Source organism: Molothrus aeneus, chromosome 3, assembly GCF_037042795.1.
Source record: "Molothrus aeneus isolate 106 chromosome 3, BPBGC_Maene_1.0, whole genome shotgun sequence".
NCBI lineage: Eukaryota > Metazoa > Chordata > Aves > Passeriformes > Icteridae > Molothrus > Molothrus aeneus.
This window is the reverse complement of record NC_089648.1, coordinates 35,471,708-35,489,977: the sequence shown is the minus strand read 5'-3', so window position 1 is coordinate 35,489,977 and position 18,270 is coordinate 35,471,708. Positions and strand designations below refer to the sequence as shown.

Genomic DNA, 18,270 nt, shown 5'->3' with positions numbered 1-18,270 from the left:
GAGAATAAATAAAATTTCAACTAGCAGCTTAATTTCTACAGTAATATCTACACTAGTAACAGTACAAACAAAAAACTTTCAAAATTAAATAGCTTTATATTTATAAATTCATTCATCCTAAAAAATAACTTCTAAGGGAGATCAGCAATTCTTAGTCCTTTTGCAAATGTGACATTCAATATAAAGAGATCTGCAACATTTTGAAGACCACATATGATATCCATTTCAGACTGGGCATGTTGGCTAAGACATGCCTTTGTCCAGAATTATCAGAATTTTGCCCAGAATTCTCAGTGCCACTTTACCAAGGAGATCAAGTAATCCTTACCACCAATTTTTCCTAGCATAAAAATGCCTACAAGTTAGATAACAGTTTATATTAAGAAACAATACTCTGCATTGACAGAATTAGTGACCCCATCTTACAATATGAAACTACTGTCCTTCACTTACTGCTTAATTCCTACATTGGTTTTATTAACTCAGTCATTCTTAATTAAGAATATAAAATTACCCAAAGAAAAACAATAATTAAGTTGAAAGCCAGCTAAAGAATGCAACATTAACATGACTTGTTTTCATAGATTTCAAGGTTGAGTCCATTCATTTATCCCATCTCTTCTCAAGCACAATGTGCCATCACAGTATTTCAATTGTGTAGACAAGAAAAACCACCAAAAAAAAAAAACCCTACAGTGACATTTTTATAAAGAATGTCTTGCAGAAAAACATCCAGTCTTGAAGACAAGAAAAATTACCACCTCCACAGCTGATTTTTCTCAAATTCAACTGTTGTGCCTGATTTCCCACAGTGATTTTTCTGACTTGTTGATTTAGACATTAGAAAATATAATGAACAAAAATGTTATCATAAAAATGTCATTTCAATTATGAACAAGAACAGAGAACTAGCTTGGGCTTCACACAAATTCAGTCGAACAACAGATTCATTTCCAGGGAAGGAGAACTGGGCTCCTAATCATAATATACACTGTTTTTCAAAAACCAACTAAGCAACCAAAATGTTGATAAGATCCCAATTCCTACATTTTCAGTTAGGAACAACACAGCAAGGAGGTGCTCCTGTAATCCATTTACACCAGTAACCTACCTCCAGCTGGTGATCACTCCTTACTAACGCCATACGGGCCCTTTGCAATGAACCATGCATTAGCTTGTGCAGTCTTAAAATTAGTTTCCTCAACCCCATTTGCTTCAGTGCTTTATCAACAAACGGCCTGTAAATAGAGGTCAAACAGTGTTGGCTGCAGCTTCCCTCAGTGCTGCATTCTGGAATAACCCAGGAAGTAGAGTCATCCTCAGATTCAAGCCTATCAAGCTTCCTTGAAAAATGGTCCTGAAAGTCAAAATTTGGCTTATTAGTAAAATTGTTCTTGATGGCTTGTCTGAGTTCCTCAACATTCTCCTCAGAGATTTGTTCTTCACCATCACTCTCTTCTGTGCAGGTTCCTGAGGATTCCTTTACTTCTACTTCCCTATCAACGTCTTCATCATCTGGATCATTGTCCTTAGACAGTCGAGGAGAAGGAATTTCAAACACTGGCCAGCCAATGTCAGACAGATTTTTGATGCCCAATACAGTCCCCATAATCCTTAGTTTCTGGTTTAAGTCTTTTGTAATATTTAACCATAGACAGAGTGCCTGCACCCTGTCTTGGAAGTCCTTTGCAGCATACTTTTCGTAGTCCTTTTGAAGAGCCTGCAGAGATGGATAAAGTGCTTCTATGTACTCCAGCAGCTCCATTATTCGCTTTACCTGCTCAAATGAGACCCGCTGCCGATGGAGGTGCTCATGGTAACTCGAGTAACCCAAAGCACTAGTTCCATGTGTCGATTTGCAAACTCCTTCTCCTGAAGTACCGTTGAGACTGGCTCCATTTTTTACAGAGGAGAAGTTTCCATAGTCCACTTTGAAGGTGAGGATTTCATTGATGATATCGGGGATAGCTTGACGGGCTGCATAGAGATAGAGGTCTTGGTCATTAATGCTCCGGCCAGCATGCCAAGCTTGCAGCTCCAGCCAGATCAGCTCATTGGATCGGTTCAACCAGACAGAGGAGGTGTTTTCCTGTCCTCTCTGCTCCCTGTCCTTTTTCTTTGAGACTGAGGTAAGTTTTAACAAAAGCCGGAGGGTTTCAAAGAATTTTAACCGGTCTGCCGGGCAATCAGTCCTAGAAGTCTGGCGTGTAGTTCTGGGTATTGGCATGGGCACAGAGACTGGAAGCTTAGCATGGCTACAGCCAAGGCTGAGGTAAGGCTTATTGAGATCAACATCTGGAATTGTTTTTTTTGGCAGAGAGCCACCAACTGAGTCTAACATAAATGAGCACTGCACATTTTTCTTGTGATCTCGTTCTGTTGTCCTTAGGGCATCTCTGATCTTCTTCCCTTGCTTATAGCTGTGCTCTTCCACATTCTCAATGGTTTTCCCATTGTCTTTATGCAAAGACTGAGATGGCACACTCATCTTTTCTGTAAGCAAAGAAAAAAGAACGTAACTGCAGCAACAAAAACAAGCATATTTCAGTTCAGTTCCCAATCACTTTTCTTAGGTTGAGCATAAAAATGCTTAATATCCATAAAACAAAACAGGCACGGATAGAAGTAAAATGTAGTCTTACTATTCGAAGTTACCACTACTATACCCTAAACCAAAGGATTTTTTCTTTTTCTCTTACTTTACCTTTTTTTTGCAGAAAGGACCTCAGAGAATTGTCATCTTGAGCATCCCAACAAACATGGTGTGACAGAAATTAAACAACCAAGTACCAGAAGCACAAGTAAGCCAAGCTCCTGATTCCCAAAATTGTTTCAGTTATCTAAATAAAGATACCTTAAATCTTATTTGTAAACATCTAAAAAGTTATTTCAAAATTATTTTTATAATGATTAGTTACATCCAACCAACCTCTGATAGACTTCTCTTACTGAAGTATAGCCATTCAAGCTCAGTAAGAGCATATGCATACACATTCAAGGTCAACAACTACTCCACAAGGTTTTGGGGTGGCTTTTTTTTTCCTCTTCATAATTCAGACTAACTGTTCTGAGATGGTACACATAGGCAAAGTTAAAAAAATAAAACCATGAACTTTCCAGAAAAAGATACTTTACACAACACTATCCAATTAATCAGGGAAAAAAACTCTCAAACATATTTTAAGATACTCATGATAACAAAGAAAAGGATATTATCAAGCCAGAAGTAATCATTCCCTTCACAAATAGAAAGACCTTGCTCCAAAAACTCTAAATCTATAAGCAGGAATAAACAATAACTCCTTGTTTCTCATAAAGGTATCAAACTTCCACGTGTGCTTAAAAGCAAAGGTTAACAACAAAATATAATACATTATATTTCTTTAGTATCACAATGTCTCTGTTTAGAAACTAACTCTTTTTTAAGGCACATAATGAAAAAACAACAACAAAAAAATCACCAAAAGCAAGAAAAGTTTACATAGCCACTATAAACAGGGTTAAAATAGAGTTAAAGTTGCAACAGAAGAATTTTACTGGCTTTTAAATGTGCCTTTTAGTGAAGTTAAAGAGGCCTAATGCCCACAGTTAACTGGCAATAGTAACAGGATTTTTCTGTATTTTCATATAAGGAAGAAGTATTTTGGTGAATGTTCTCTTCAGTGATGTTATTTGGAGGTTGCATGAAGTGAAAGGGAATACCTTTGGAAAATGTTTGTATTGGCCCTTCTTTTGTTACGAACTTGCATTCCACAGCCCTACACAAACAAAGAATTTACTATATTCCTTTATTCACCCTAAACAATTCACCTTTTTCTTCCCTACATTTTACCTCAAAAATGTTACCCTCGCTATACACTCTAATATTTCCTTGTTTCATGTGAAGCAATTTTAAAAATTGCTTCCAAAACATTAACTAGCAATAGTCAAGCTGCCATAACTCTGGCAAATAATTGTCTGACGTAGTTTGTTATTTGTTTAAAATATATTAAACAAACAACAAAACAAACCCACAAAAACCTAGTTGTATTCTGTATGAAAACATTGAACATACAATCTTTTTTGCACCCATTCAACTTCAGCAACAACAAAAAAAAAATCACTTTAAGCTAAAAGGTTCTATTATGTGGTACCATTACCTAAGGACATTAGGGAAAACATGCGTATCAGGTATGGGGTTTCCCCCATTATCTCCTTATACTGAAGCTTCAGAAGCAAGCAGAAGTAACTACACTTTAAGTGATTCGCTGACATTAAAGTGTAAAGAATAATCACTAAAAATTGTATTTTGCAATAAACAGCCTGTGAAGTGCTTCAGAACATGAAGTGAGCAGAAAAGCAACTACATCATTACTACAATCACAGAATCGCAGAAAAAAAGTGATTAAAATACTTCTGAAAGTAATTTTTTCCAACTTTCTGCTCAAAATCGGGTTTATTTCAAAACTACTTTAGCCTGCTCGTGATTTTAACCAGTTCTGTTTTAGAAATCTCCAAAGATAGAGATTCCACAAGCCAACAATCCCTCTAGTAAATTTCATTCTTTAAGCACTCTCATAACAAATTTTTTCTTCTAATACCCAAGTGCCTTCCCTTGCTGCAATTCATGACAGCTGCCTCCTGTTCTTTCACTGTATCTCAGTATCCAGCTCCACCTTCTGTATAAGTGTACATATCCAGCTCCACCTTCTGTTTAAGTGTACCTCCACCAGGTAACAAGAGGCATTTTAGGGAAAATCCAAGGCACCACACCTACCTTTCGAAGTGGAGCGGCCAGCAGGTCTGCTGACATTATTTTTCTGATGCTTTGTTGACATACGCTTCATCTGGCGGGGCGTACTGGGGGGAGAAGCACCATAGAAAGTGTCAGCACTTGTTTCATCTGATAATTCCTCTGGGTCAGATTCAGAGATCTTGGAAGTAGCATCTCCTGATTTGCACTCTTTCCTGCAGAGAACAAGATAAACCATTACAATCAAGATAAAGACATTTTACTTGCAATATCTCTTTAAAAAGCTAATTCATTTAAATCTCTATTTTACCATTACATCCATGTATACTTACCCCAGTTTTTTTCATATCCCTAAGGATAAGTTTCCAGTCAAATAAATAATAGGCAACATACAAAGAGGATGGTATAGGCAGTGTCACTAGAAGAACACAATGTAAACACACACATATACGTATCTCTTCCTGAAAAATCTTGTGGCAAGCCTAAACTAAGAGATGCATGAAATAAACAAAGGTTCAAACATACAAAGATAATGCAAGACATTCAATCTAATCAGTAGCAGGGACAACAGCAGAGGTCTTCTCTTCTATCCTCCATCCTCGTACCACAAAGGCAACTTCTAAAATCACTCTCCCACCCTTCACAAAACTTTTATCTAGCATAGGAGATCTGAAAGTATTTTTCACAGAATTTAACATCAAGAATACCATTAAGATCATAACTAAATACTATCATTCCCCAGTGGTGCCACACATGGAATTCTCTTGCTTAAACACATATCAGGGAGAAGAACACACACCATTTTCAAAGAAAAAAAAGAGATTGTTTGCCTCTATTCCCTCACTTATTTCTGAAGCAGGTGTGCAAATAACAACTCTACAGAACTCTTAGTAACTCTTTGACTCTTGTAAAAGACACTGAGGCAAAGAAATAGTTGATCTAAATCAGTGCAAGATAGCATCAGTATCCAATAACTCCAATTTCATTCAAATCACAAATTATATTTTACTTGCTACTATTTTAGGGGCAGACAAGGAATGTTACTCATAACTCTAGTGAAATGAGTCTGAGTTACTGCAGCAAGAAGTATGTCAGAATATTGACAGCTAGTAGAACAATAGTAAGGCTAACAAAACAAAACCAAAACACAAATACTGTTCTTTTTCTTGGTCTTTAGCTATAAACAGAAATAAATACCTTAGCATGCAGAACAGTTATGTTCTCTACAAAGCCACAGAAACATTTAGTGCATTAAATACTCTTTTCACTTTACTCTTCTCACTCTACTACTTCAGCTTTGAGAAGGCAGCAGGCAAGTTCACCAACTTCTGCAGATAAACTCTATTGGTTACCCAGTAAAAATGACCCAGGTGGTATCACAGCACCACCTGGAGTCCTAGGAGTGCCCTACAATCTGGTCATAGTGACAACCACACAAAATCACCAATACTTTTAGTCTGGTTTCCTTGCCTTGGGACATCACGCTGCTACTGTGTCTCAGCAATGTGATTTAACCAACCCCCACTGTCCAAATATAAAAAAGAAGTCTTACAATTGTTCCTACAGATCTTGTGAAAATAGGTGGATGAGTAGGAGAAACGGATCCTGCAAGCGTAGAGCTGGGAAAGTAGAATTCAAGTTTACATCTTTTGGGACGCCAGAAGAGCTTTATTTCTGAGAAGGCTTGCAAACAGCCCTACTGCAAAACAGGCGGAGAACACCCCTCTGATCTTGCCAAAGACAAATCAACCACAAGAGACTAAACCACATAAAACAGAAGTCATTAGTTCCAGTGCTTATGGAGCCATTTATTTTTTCAGTGATCTCACTGGCCTGGCAAGGCACTGGGTGGAGTGCTGATGCTCTTGCAGAGTCTGGCAGAACAGATCCTGCAAGCACTCACGTTAGGTCTCCAAGGCAGTTTTAAACTAGGACAAGTTACCTCATTAGGGAAGACCAGTGAAAACACTGTTTTCATTCTGTTTATAAATAAGCAACCTCTTTGAAAAACTTAATGATCAAACCTCTCCAAACTAAGTGATCTTTAAAGAACTTTAGGTTATTTTGGTCTCTATCTCTGGAGGCACTTGAAAGATCTGTAGATGGAGCCCTTACAGGACATGGTTTATTGGTGGACTTCAATGTGTTACTTTACAGTCAGACTCAATCTCAGAGGTCTTTATCAACCTAAATGATTCCATTATTCTACCTTGTTTGTTTCTTGCTATGTCTGATGAGAGAGCATGAGTGCCAGAAGTATCCAAATTACCCTCCAACCTCACACCTGAATTACATACATACCTATACAGCAGCATCCAGTATGACTTACTTAACATTCAACCATTTTTGCTGGGCAATTTAGTAAGATGTTCTTTGATAAGAAGCACAGTAAGATGTTCTTTGATAAGAACACATAAGACATCACAAAACATGCAGCACTTGAAATCATATCACAAAACCAGCAATCATGCTCTCATTCGTAACAGCAGATGCAGTCTTGTTAGCAGCTTGTGAGATGATCTAACCAAAGCTGGCTGGTCTGCTTAGAGAGAGAAAGGCACAGGTTGCAAAGCAATTTTTAAAAATCCAGCATACTCAGTTTAGAGTGCAAAGCCTATACCTCAACTCAGACCTCAAATCAGTGTCAATTAACACAATGAATCAGTTTCACCAGTGCAAACCTTATGGCAAAACAATGCACTAAATATACAGGGTCTGAACTAAAGCAGCTACATCAACTTTGACATGCTAGGATCAATTTTCCTAATCCAGACAACACCAGACATATATGATTTTCATCAGCAACACTCTAGTACTAAAATCAGTTATGGTTTTACAGATTACTGACACAGCATTTGCAATGTTTGTGTGTTATTTACCATCATGAACAAACCATAGACTAATTAAAGCTGCCAATCTCTAAAACACAGTGCTGGCAAACCTGAATCAGATTATGGTGTTGGTTATTAGACAGAATTGTTGGTTCCTAAATACTGTTGCGACCAGGGTTGAGAAATATTAATAAAGGCTAATTTCTTCTTAGCTACCAAGATATGCAGGTTTTCTCCCCCACAGCCAGTGAGAACCACCCAAATCTTAATCAGGCTTACACACAGAAAGTGAAAGCCAGAAATGTGACAAATGCAGTTACTATCTGCCAATAGCAGCCTAAACCAAATCCCTACTAGGAAAACTAAAAAGTGCATAATTTTCATATTCTATTCACAGGTTACCAGTCTCAATTTTCAAGAGAAAAATGCTTCTTGGAAATTTACCCTTGGAATATAAGAAAGACTGTAGCCAGGATGCATAAATCACAAATACTGCAAAAGTTTTAAGAGCAGTATGGTAATAATAACAACCAAAGCAAAGCACCTTGACAGCTCTGAAATGCACCAAAAAGCCCCAACAAACTCAGAATGTTTCCAAAAGTAACTATTGTATGTTACACCAGGGTGCATTTCGACCAGAAGCTGAAACGACAGAATACATAATTTCTTTAATTTGCACTTCTGGATGACAACAGGATTTGGGGGTTTTGTTCAGCTAAGTAAAAGGGATGGCAATGTATCTACAAATCCAGTTCAGTCATGAAAATCAAGATAATTCTTCTAGATTTTCAAAGGCCTGCAAACAAAAATAGGAACAGGGGACAGAAATTAAGGCATGAAATTTGAAGCAGCAGGGCAGGAAAAAAAAGTCTGGTTAAGTATCACTACTGATAAAGGTCACAACCTTTGGAAAAATACATTCATTTATCACTAAAAAAACAATTAGCAAATTAAAAGATCATTGAGGATTACAGGGGAACGTTACAATAATTAGGTTGAAGTAGGAGGAATACGATTTTTAACCAGCACAAAATTTTGCCGTTTCCTGAAGTATCATGCAAACTTGCAAAGTTTGTAACAGCCAATAATGAGAGATCATCCTAAAAACTGTGACAGCTATATGGAGAAAAACATCTTTTTACTCTTCCCTTCTATCAGCTACCTTGTCATAAACAGGAGTTCAAATACATTAGGCACTTACATAATGAACTCAGGATAGCCACTGCTTATCATCCCACAGGCAGGTTAAAAGCTTGCTGGGGATCAGAGCAGCAGAGGTCAATGGACTGGACTACAAGCACATGGCAGTAAGTTTTTGAGTTATGCAGTTACCACACAGGAGCCAGGATCATCACCCACCACAATGGTTTGGAAGCGGTGCACTCCAGACAGTGCTGCTGTAAACAGCCTCCTGCAGCTTCAAAGACATCACACCATGCAGGAATCAGTAAGCCTCTTTCTCAACATTCCTTATGGCACCCTGCCACTTTCATACAAACAACTGCAATATCTTTACAGAGTCCAGCCTCAAATTACCAACCATCAGCTCTTGACATTCAGTGGCTTTGTTTTAAAAGCAAAGTGTCTGTTTTTCAAATATACACTCCTTAACTCAGATTCAGCTGGATAATTAATGCAGGAAGACAAAGCTACATTAGTCTGTTCTTAGTAATGCATACTCCCAGTCAGCAAAAGCAGCAGAAAACACAGGCACTACACGCTGCCAAACACATCTTGTTAAAGTTAAAGTAGCTCTCCCTAAAGGTAGTTGCAACCATTTTATTTCAAACAATATTCTGACAAGAACTGTCATCACCCAACAGCTGCTGGTAATACAAAAAGCAAACAGAATTTTTAGGTACCCACCTTTGCACCTGTTAAAACAGAAAAACAGTGCTGCTAAACACCACACACAACAAAACTGGAATCAGAAGCCCCAGTTTTTTTGGGGCAGTACTAGTTTTCATTTTGCTGCAGAAGAGAATGTAATGGTAGTCCTGGACCAATAGCACAAGGAAGGAACTTCACTAAACAATCAGTAGCACCTTGGGTATCAAAGACTGAGGATTAGACAACCTAATCCAGAAGACAAGATGGAAAAACCTGAAGTTCTGCTACAGTATGGGACAGCTACCTGGTGTAAACACATAGTGTTACATTCCAACGTTAGGAAAGCATCGTGCACCCCTGTATTTTAGCCACTTTTTAAAAATTATGTTCTGAAGGAAGCTGTAAGCTCAAATAAATGGACATAGTTCTGACAGGTTGCTGAACTGAAAGCAGAAGCAACTAAAAATCCAGCTGTGGATAAGGTATTTTCAAAAGATCTGCTACACGTGTGAATACAAAAATGAAGTGTTTGATGCTACTGCATTTACTATAAACTGCCCTAAGTGCAGCAAAAGGAAGTCTTCAGTACAAGGCAAGGAAAAGATCTTGTTGGGTTTAATTATATTTTTTATTACAACACAGCAGGAATTTGCACACAGTATGTACAAATGCAGCTGTATTTTTTTGCTATATGCACCCTGTTTAAGTCTGGCAGAGCGCTTATGGGAAAGATATTTCAAATTTCAAATTATGTTTTAAAGAAGATACAGTACCAGCATAAAAATTTCAGTTTTAATAAATATTTTAATTCAAATTCAGCTGTACATAGCTACAATTTTTCTTCTCCCAGAGAAATCAAGGGAAGGCAGGATATATGATCATTTATCTCCACAGCCTAGGAATGAACAACCAGCAAACTGGGGGGAAAAAGTTGATACCTGGACAGAAATAAAGGAGAGCAAAGAATTTATTTATAACAGATAGTAATTTAAGCATTTACTCCTGACAGAAAATGCAAAAAAGCACTTGCATCTTTCATCTAGTATGTCTACATATACAAATCCTATAGAATCTAAGTTTGCATTAAAACATCTTGCAGCAGAGACACTTGTAAGAGCACAAAAAAGGAAGCAATGTTAAAAAAAAAATTATCAAGTATGAAATGTAAAGCTATTCACACAACTTTTTGCAGTGAAGACCCTCAGAAATTACCAATGCTACAGGCATGGTGAGATGACACAGTAAAAAGGGGAACTTGCTCCAGTGCATCTTTTGCTTCCCAGGCTGCACATCCCTGCCCCTTTTGCCATCCCTTCTGCACAGAAGGCAACAATCATGTGACCTCAATCACCAACCTGACAGTGAACAAACCCATTGGTTTTTTAGGGCACCATTTACCTGTCAGATCAATACCCACGAGCGAAAACCCCACAGCCACATGACAGCCAAGCTCCTCCACTTCATCCTTCCTGAGGCATTCACCCTGGCATTCTCTTGTAGAGACACCAGGGTGAAGAAGGCAACCTGCTGAGCGTTAAGTGAAATGGCGCCCTCAGTCACTCTCTTCTGGCTGCACATGAAGCAATTTTACATGACTGTCTGTCCTTCCTGCTTTCCAGACACTTTGCCAGAAGTCACTAGCACCTAAGATGCACAGGAATAACTTAAAGTGCCAACCCTGGCTCTTCACTGGTGCTGACAAAAATCCAGCTTAGCTGGAACACCTTTGTTAGCAGGATTTTTCCAACTTCAGCCACTTTAATTTTGATTAAATGTACTTAATGTCACACTAGCAAGTACCATGTGGCAGACATTCCTCGTTGAGGGAGGGCAAGAGAGGGATGTTAGGAGATGAGAACAGTCATTTTTAGCTGAGTTAGCTGCAAAACTAATGCAGATTTTTACTTGCAGCAACAATAAAAAGCAAAATACTTGGGCAGGAAAATGCTTATGGTGATACTGGTGTAACCATCAAGAACTGATTGACTACATAATTCCGGTTGCTTTCTTATAAATTAACCTATGAACAAGGGAGTTTGAGCATAGGAATAATGATAGAAACCCTAAAACTTCATTAGTGAATTGTCGGGACATAACAGAAACCCTTGAAAAGCCCTGCTTTGTTCATGATTTTCACCTTGTTTCTCTTTGAAAACTAACCTGTAGTAGGGCTGCACAAAAGAGGGCAGTGAAGGCTGCTATGAAACCCGTGCCACCCACGGCAAACCACAGGTTTACACTACAACAGCCCTGCTAACAGTTAAGAACCAAGTACAATAAATTCCACATCAACTAAGGAAGCAATATAAAGCAAGTATTTCAGCTGCAACACAAACAGTGGTTTGGAGTGAGACTCGACTGTGAGAAAACCACCACAGTTTCTCCAGAAACCACCAAGGACAAAATAAAAGTTATTACTTGGGAAAAGACTAATGTACAGCTTTGAGCTAAACAGTTAAACTGTAATTGATTCCCAGCAACAACTTTTCCTCCTTGGTAACTCTCAATTAAGCTGCTTAATTAGAATGGAAGGACCCAGCAAGTGTGAACACACTTCATTTCTACAGTAGACCTCAAGCACACGTCTGACTGGGCATCACAAATTTCCTTAAAGCACTAATGTACTTACTAGCAAATTTTAGTTTAACAGAAAAATTTTAACAGAATGTTCTCCTACTCAAGATCTGGAAGCCACCAGAGTCAGTTCTGCGAATTACTGCTACTTTGGCACTTTTCCCAAATTTCTCCTATATTCCTGGGCAGAAGCTTCTATATGTGTTTACTATATTTACAACAGAAAGACTATGTCACAGAAAAATCTAACCAAAGCTATTGAAAGAGTGGTGAGGTATTGAAGCACTTTTTGGCTGATTAGAACAACACAGTAAACCTCAAAAGAAGAAATTGTCAAACATTGATTCAAGAATAAATTAAGCACAATGCAAAGTAGTATTCATCATTATCTTTGTATAGCAAGTAGTGATAAGCACTACTGAGACACATTTAAATAATCTAAGGAAGTAATTTTTCTTCTGCAAGTTATACTGACTAGAAATAAGTATAAAAAATTAATAAAATAGAGCTCTCATAAAAATTTTGGCAGTTCTTCGTGTTCTCATCTCAGAAAAAAATACTCAGAACTTTTTGTTCTTTTTTACCAGCAAATTTGAAAACAGAGAAAGCTTAACTAATTTTTCCATCTTGGATTTTTATTATAAGTTTTCATACAAATTTGAACCATGATGTAACAGCATTTACAGTACATTCATTTCTGAGCTTGCCCCCAATAGATTATTTGATTAAAACTATGCCATATTTTATTTCAAAAGAAAAAATGTCTATTTAATTCTACCCTTGCTCTATAATGTGCAATAAAGTGTGAGAGTGTTGATGGGTTTGTTAGGTTTCCACATCCACGTTTAAGCCTGCCAAGTGGGGCTGCAAATGGATCAAAGGTTAGAACTGCAGAAACAAGAGCTAAGAGAGCTTTACCCAGCCCAGTTAGTATCCAGCTCTCTTAACTACTGATGTTAAAATATTCATTGATTCCAGACCCCATGCTTCTCCTTTAGTGCTACTTTTTCAACCTCAACTATATGCTAGCTCATATTTGGGAATTTGAAGTGATTTTTTTTAAGTAAGAATCTCTGAAATGTGCTTTCCTCACTAATGATGTTTGAGCACTACATAGTACAGTATCAATCCAAAGGGTAAGTGCTGCAATTAAGCTCTTGGCACCTGCACAGATCAGATCCCAAGGTCTCAAGCCACACACCAATGTAGTAAAACATACTTAATTAAGAACTATTTATGAAAAATCTGTACTGACACACCTGCATGGCTTTTCTGGAAAACTTCAGCTACACCAAGAAAAGTTACATACTATTGAGAAAAGAGTATTAGGTTGCTAGGTTCAACTATAAATATATCATATATAAAAGTGATAAACTGGGAAATGCACAGACCTGTGATAAAAGATAAAAAGAACTGTAACAGCCATTCTCCCCCCACTCTCCCACACACACTCTATTCTTCTGGCAGAAAGTTCCATTCCCAGATAAGAAAAAAACTAACAACTGGTTATGATCCCAAAGTTTCAGTTCATCATTTAGACAAAGGCAAAGTCTACAAGAACCCTGAAGGTGAAGCATTGGAATTAAACAGGTTTTCAATGGAAGCTGCTCTCTGAGCACAGCAGGCTGGACTTTTTGTCTGTGAGGTTTGGAAAATCCATGCAATGCAATGGGATTTCAGTCCTCTGCATTATTTGGAGCATCCCAAAAACTCAGTGGTCACACCCACGGAGAGCTCTACAATGAAGCCAAGAAGTCATTGAGGCAGAGTAACTGTGGCCTTGTTATCACTTACTGATGGATGTTCTACAGCCAAAATGGTAAAAACTCTTCCAAATACTGCTCTCAGGAAAAGCAAAGCAAGTAAATCAGCAACACAAGTAAGCCAAGGGCACAATAAACCATACATTTACACCACATTAGAAAGCAACACATGATACTCAGTACCACTGAATATCAGCAGGACACAGAACAGAACTCATTTCCTCCTTCTACCCTAAGACTGCAGGAGACATTTATCAGCACAATAGTTACATCCTATCTTGTCTGGCTCCAGAATAAACCTGATTGGTTTTCATGACAAATTAATGTGACTTTACACACAGGGTTCTTGGACTGGACACAAGTGAGCATTAGACAATTCAGTAACACTCAAATTCAGATGTTAAAGACAAACATTCTCATTTGGCTTTACGTTTGCAGTAAGCCAAGAGTGAGCATGGGACCCTTGTCAACTCTTTAAATAAATAAGCTTCTAAGTAATTTTTTTTAAATTCAAAAATTATTTAGTTAATAAATTACAGACTAAATGTAGCATCAGTGCAGTTAACATCTGAGAGAGAAATAAAACTGAAGGAAAGTAACAGTTTTGCAAACATAAATGTTGTAGATGACAGCAAATCCAACCATGCAAATGATAAAACGAGCTGAGACTCCTGTGCTGACAGAGGTCAACACACTATTGACTAGCAGTTGCTACTATGAAAAATTGTCTTCTAAATGTATTTTGGATGCAGTTTAAAAGAATGGTTTGGATATAATTTAAGAAATGTGGTAGTCATGGAAGTCAAACCTTTATAAGCCTCTAAAAATCCCAATTAGCTCCCTGAACTGAGAATTACTGCAAATCCCTTATGCTTTCCTTGAAATTCAGTAATTTGTTTTCATCACAGCACAGTTTGCATTCCACAAAGGTCAATATCACTAGCTTACATAATAGTAAAACCAACCTTGACACAGACAGCACTAATTAACAGACATAAAAACAACCCAAGCAGCCACACAACACAGACTAATCCTTACTGCTACAAATGCCAAAGACATCTCAACCAGCACTTCATGTGTGTTTGTGCGTAGGTGGAGCAATCAGTCATTCATTCCAGTCTTGCACATGTAAACAAGAAAATGCAATACATGTAGAACAGAGATTACATCTCACCTCATTCAAATGCATAGGGGGGAATAAAAGCTATGGCAAAGCTCTATATACTTAAATAATTTTTCCCACTGAAGCTATGATCGTAATAAAATAAACTCTTTCACTGCTCATACACTATCAGCCATACAGATAGTCTGGCAAGCAGGAAAATATGATGAGCACAATTCTCGACATAACCTCAGGCTTCCCCCAAACCACAGATGCTGCAGACTGACAGCCCCAAATCATTGTCATCCTGGAGACAACAAATCTCATAGACAGACTACTGACAAGTTCCCCAGCAAGGAGGAAGCCTCCACATAATTCACAATTCTGTCCCACTTTATTCACAGCCTTGGTCTTTCCTTCACCCCTTGCACTGGAAGTATGCCAGGAGAAAAGAGGGAACAAGCAATCAGGGCACAAGTCAGGGTAGCCCTATGGCTCTTCATGCCTTTGCAGTGCCCCCAAACAAAGGGCAAAGTCCCAACAAAGGACATGCTTAAGGCCTCACTTTTCTCTATAGTGGACTTTGTGCCAGAAAATTCTTGGGAAAGGCTAAAATTGGGCTTGGGAAATTTAAAGCCAATGGGTAAAATAATCAAGAAGCACCAAACACATCTGTTTTAATTAGCATTGTAAATTATCTAAGTGGAAACATTTTAGCTTGAAAACTTTCCACTTGTTTTAAGGATTTACACTTAAATGTGAATTCTTCACCAAACCTTTCAGTAGTATCTTTTCACTTATCCATAACCACTGCATGCTATCCAGGGTCAAAGTGCAATTCTATCTCAAAATCCACATCTGCTCGTAGCTTCCCAGAGCATTTTTCACTTTAGAGCTGTCTCCCCTCTCTCCCCCCACCAAAGTGTATTTCATGAAAGAAAGGAAGAGCTGGGAAAAACAGTGTGGTTTTGGAGAGGGATTCACAATGAAAAGTTTTTGACTAAGGACTGTGTAATTAAAAAAAAGCCATAAATATATTTTATGTTTGCCTTCAGTTTACAAAGTTTACCATTGCATTTATATTCTAACAAGAGATAGGATCCTCACACAAAGTCAAGCAGATTTCTCACACCAAGCAGTCTCAAAACAACAAATCAATAAGCTCTGTTTATCAAACAAATGTAGGTGTATTGCTAATTCAGAATGACTGAATACTTCTCCACCAGAACTAAAGTTAACTTAAAGAGAATGCATTATAGCAATGCACTTTGGTACTAGCCAGAGCTCTTTATCATAAGAACATATTTACACTCTACAAACAGGATTAAAAGTGATCTGCCATCAAATGGATTTCAAACGCCCAAGCCTGTGCAAAATAAACTGATTTCAACAAGATTCTGACCTCACAGCCCCAAGAATAAACACCTCATGATGATTCCAAAATTTAAATCAAAAGTAATCATGTTTGAAAAAGCTTCAGACACTTTACTTGTGTCACATTTAAGTAAAAGCAAGTGCTGCATAAAGCCAGAGAAGCAGGTGTGAACTTGGGACACAAAGTACACACAGAAGTGAATCACAGTGGATGGAGTACATGCACTACCCTACACAAATTAAGGCTGCCTAATTGTTTTGAGACATCCCCTTCCCACCCACCAGCTCACTCCGAAATAGCTAATTCAATTTTCATTTGCTGGGTAAAGTTGTCACCACATTATCCACACCCACATCCGACTCATATAAACTGTCCTGTAATAAGCAGAATCCAGCAGAGGTCAGAAATGGCCCTGCACAGGAAATGCCTGGGTGTTTTCCATTCAGGCTCTGGAGATTACTCTTCTACATGAAGACAGCCCAGGTCTAGGATCATGCTGTTGTACAAACTTTATTTTAAATCATTTTCTGCTTAACCTGGAGTATTAGTCATTGGAGAGTCCTTTGAAAAGGAACTTAGAAGCTTACTAATTCAGTTGTCCTGCAGCATTTGTATTTCATAATATTTCTGTTAAATCTTACTAATTTTATATATATTCTGATTTTGGCATTCTCATGAGAGAAAGACAAATCATTAATGCACATTAATGAAAACTCAAAGGCATTGTTCAACCCCACAGCCTTAACCCACACAGGAGCACATCACAACTTCCCTTTTATTCCATCAGTACAAAACAGCAGCTCACAATATTCAAGAACTGTCTCGGCAACACTACAGCAGATATTTTGCACGGCTCACCTGGAACACAATGCACCTGACTACTACCTTACAATACTAATTGATCACACAAGCGTTTTAAAAACGTTTCCTGAATGCCTCCTAGTGAGAAGTGAAGTGCATCAACAGGATGTTACTTAAAAATGAGAAATAATTGCCACGGCGCTAATAACTTGGACTTATGCAATACTTCTGCAGCCAGCTGGAAACACTAAACCATAAATTTGCATCCCCATCTTTCAGCAGGGCACAGATGGAGACTTGCAAAAAGCCAATCTGCAGGTCAGCACATTCAGGAGGTGACAGCAGTTGCAGAAAGCTTTGAGGCATCACAACACTTCTTTGTGAGCGCTTTCTCTTTTTTTTTTAACTCTCTCATCTTACATCAATCGATTGCAGCGTTGCCAGCAGCGATACTCCATGACCCCGCTGTTTTACCGGCACGCCAGAGAGAACCCGATTTTCATCACGGCTGCCATAAACACGAGACAGCCTTGCAAGAGGGCAGCGCTTTTATGGCTGCAGTTCACAAGTCAAGGAGCGCGGGTCACGCTCGGTCAGCCTCCCGCGGGCTCCAGCTGCTGCTGCCCCGCCGCTCCGCAGCCTCCGACCCGACCCCGACACCGGGCGGGCAGTGCTCCGACACACCAGCTTGCACTGCTGCGAGGCTGGGGGCGAAGGAAACGATTTGCTTTTAAATGCAAAGCGCCCACAAAACATTGCCTTACCCACCGCAGCCACTAGAGATTTCTTATCGGAGCACCGTCTCGCTCCGTGGGCGCTCTGCAGAAGCGCTGAAGCAGCAGCGGCAGCAGCCGCAGGTTCTGCAGCGCGGAGCGGCCGGAGGCAGAGCGTGCACCCCCGGCCCGGCGCTCGCAGCCCCCGCCCGGCACCGCTCCCTGCACGGAGCTCCCCCCCGAGAGCCAGCGCTGCCTACTGACCTCCCCGGCGGCGACGGCGGCGGCTCCTCCATGGCGGCAGCGGCGGCGGCGGCACAAACCAGCGCGGCGCCGTCTCTCATGCATGCACCGGGGCCGGCATGGCGGCGGGCCCCGGTGCGCGGCGCGGGGGCGCAGCGAGGAGCGGGAGCAGCGGGAGGAGGGGAGCGGGTCCCTACCCGGCTGCAGGAGCGCGGCCGCGCAGAGCCGCCCGCGCGGCCGCCATCTTGGGAACAGCCTCCGAGGGCAGCGGCGCCGGCAGCATCGCTACGGCGCGCCAGGAGGGAC

At 39.5% G+C, this 18,270-nt stretch overlaps 1 protein-coding gene across 1 annotated transcript in view; it reads right to left on the bottom strand.

Moving 5' to 3' along the window:
• The window catches only part of MAP3K4 (mitogen-activated protein kinase kinase kinase 4), a 62,791-nt gene extending 44,723 nt beyond the window's left edge, over positions 1 to 18,068 (bottom strand). The window contains exons 1-3 of the mRNA XM_066546677.1: positions 17,986 to 18,068; positions 4,757 to 4,947; positions 1,112 to 2,493 (exon numbers count right to left, since the gene is read on the bottom strand). Of these exons, the coding sequence (XP_066402774.1) occupies positions 1,112 to 2,493; positions 4,757 to 4,947; positions 17,986 to 18,065 (1,653 nt within the window). The 5' untranslated portion in view covers positions 18,066 to 18,068. The remainder of the gene's footprint in view (positions 1 to 1,111; positions 2,494 to 4,756; positions 4,948 to 17,985) is intronic.
• Positions 18,069 to 18,270: the final 202 nt, after the last annotated feature.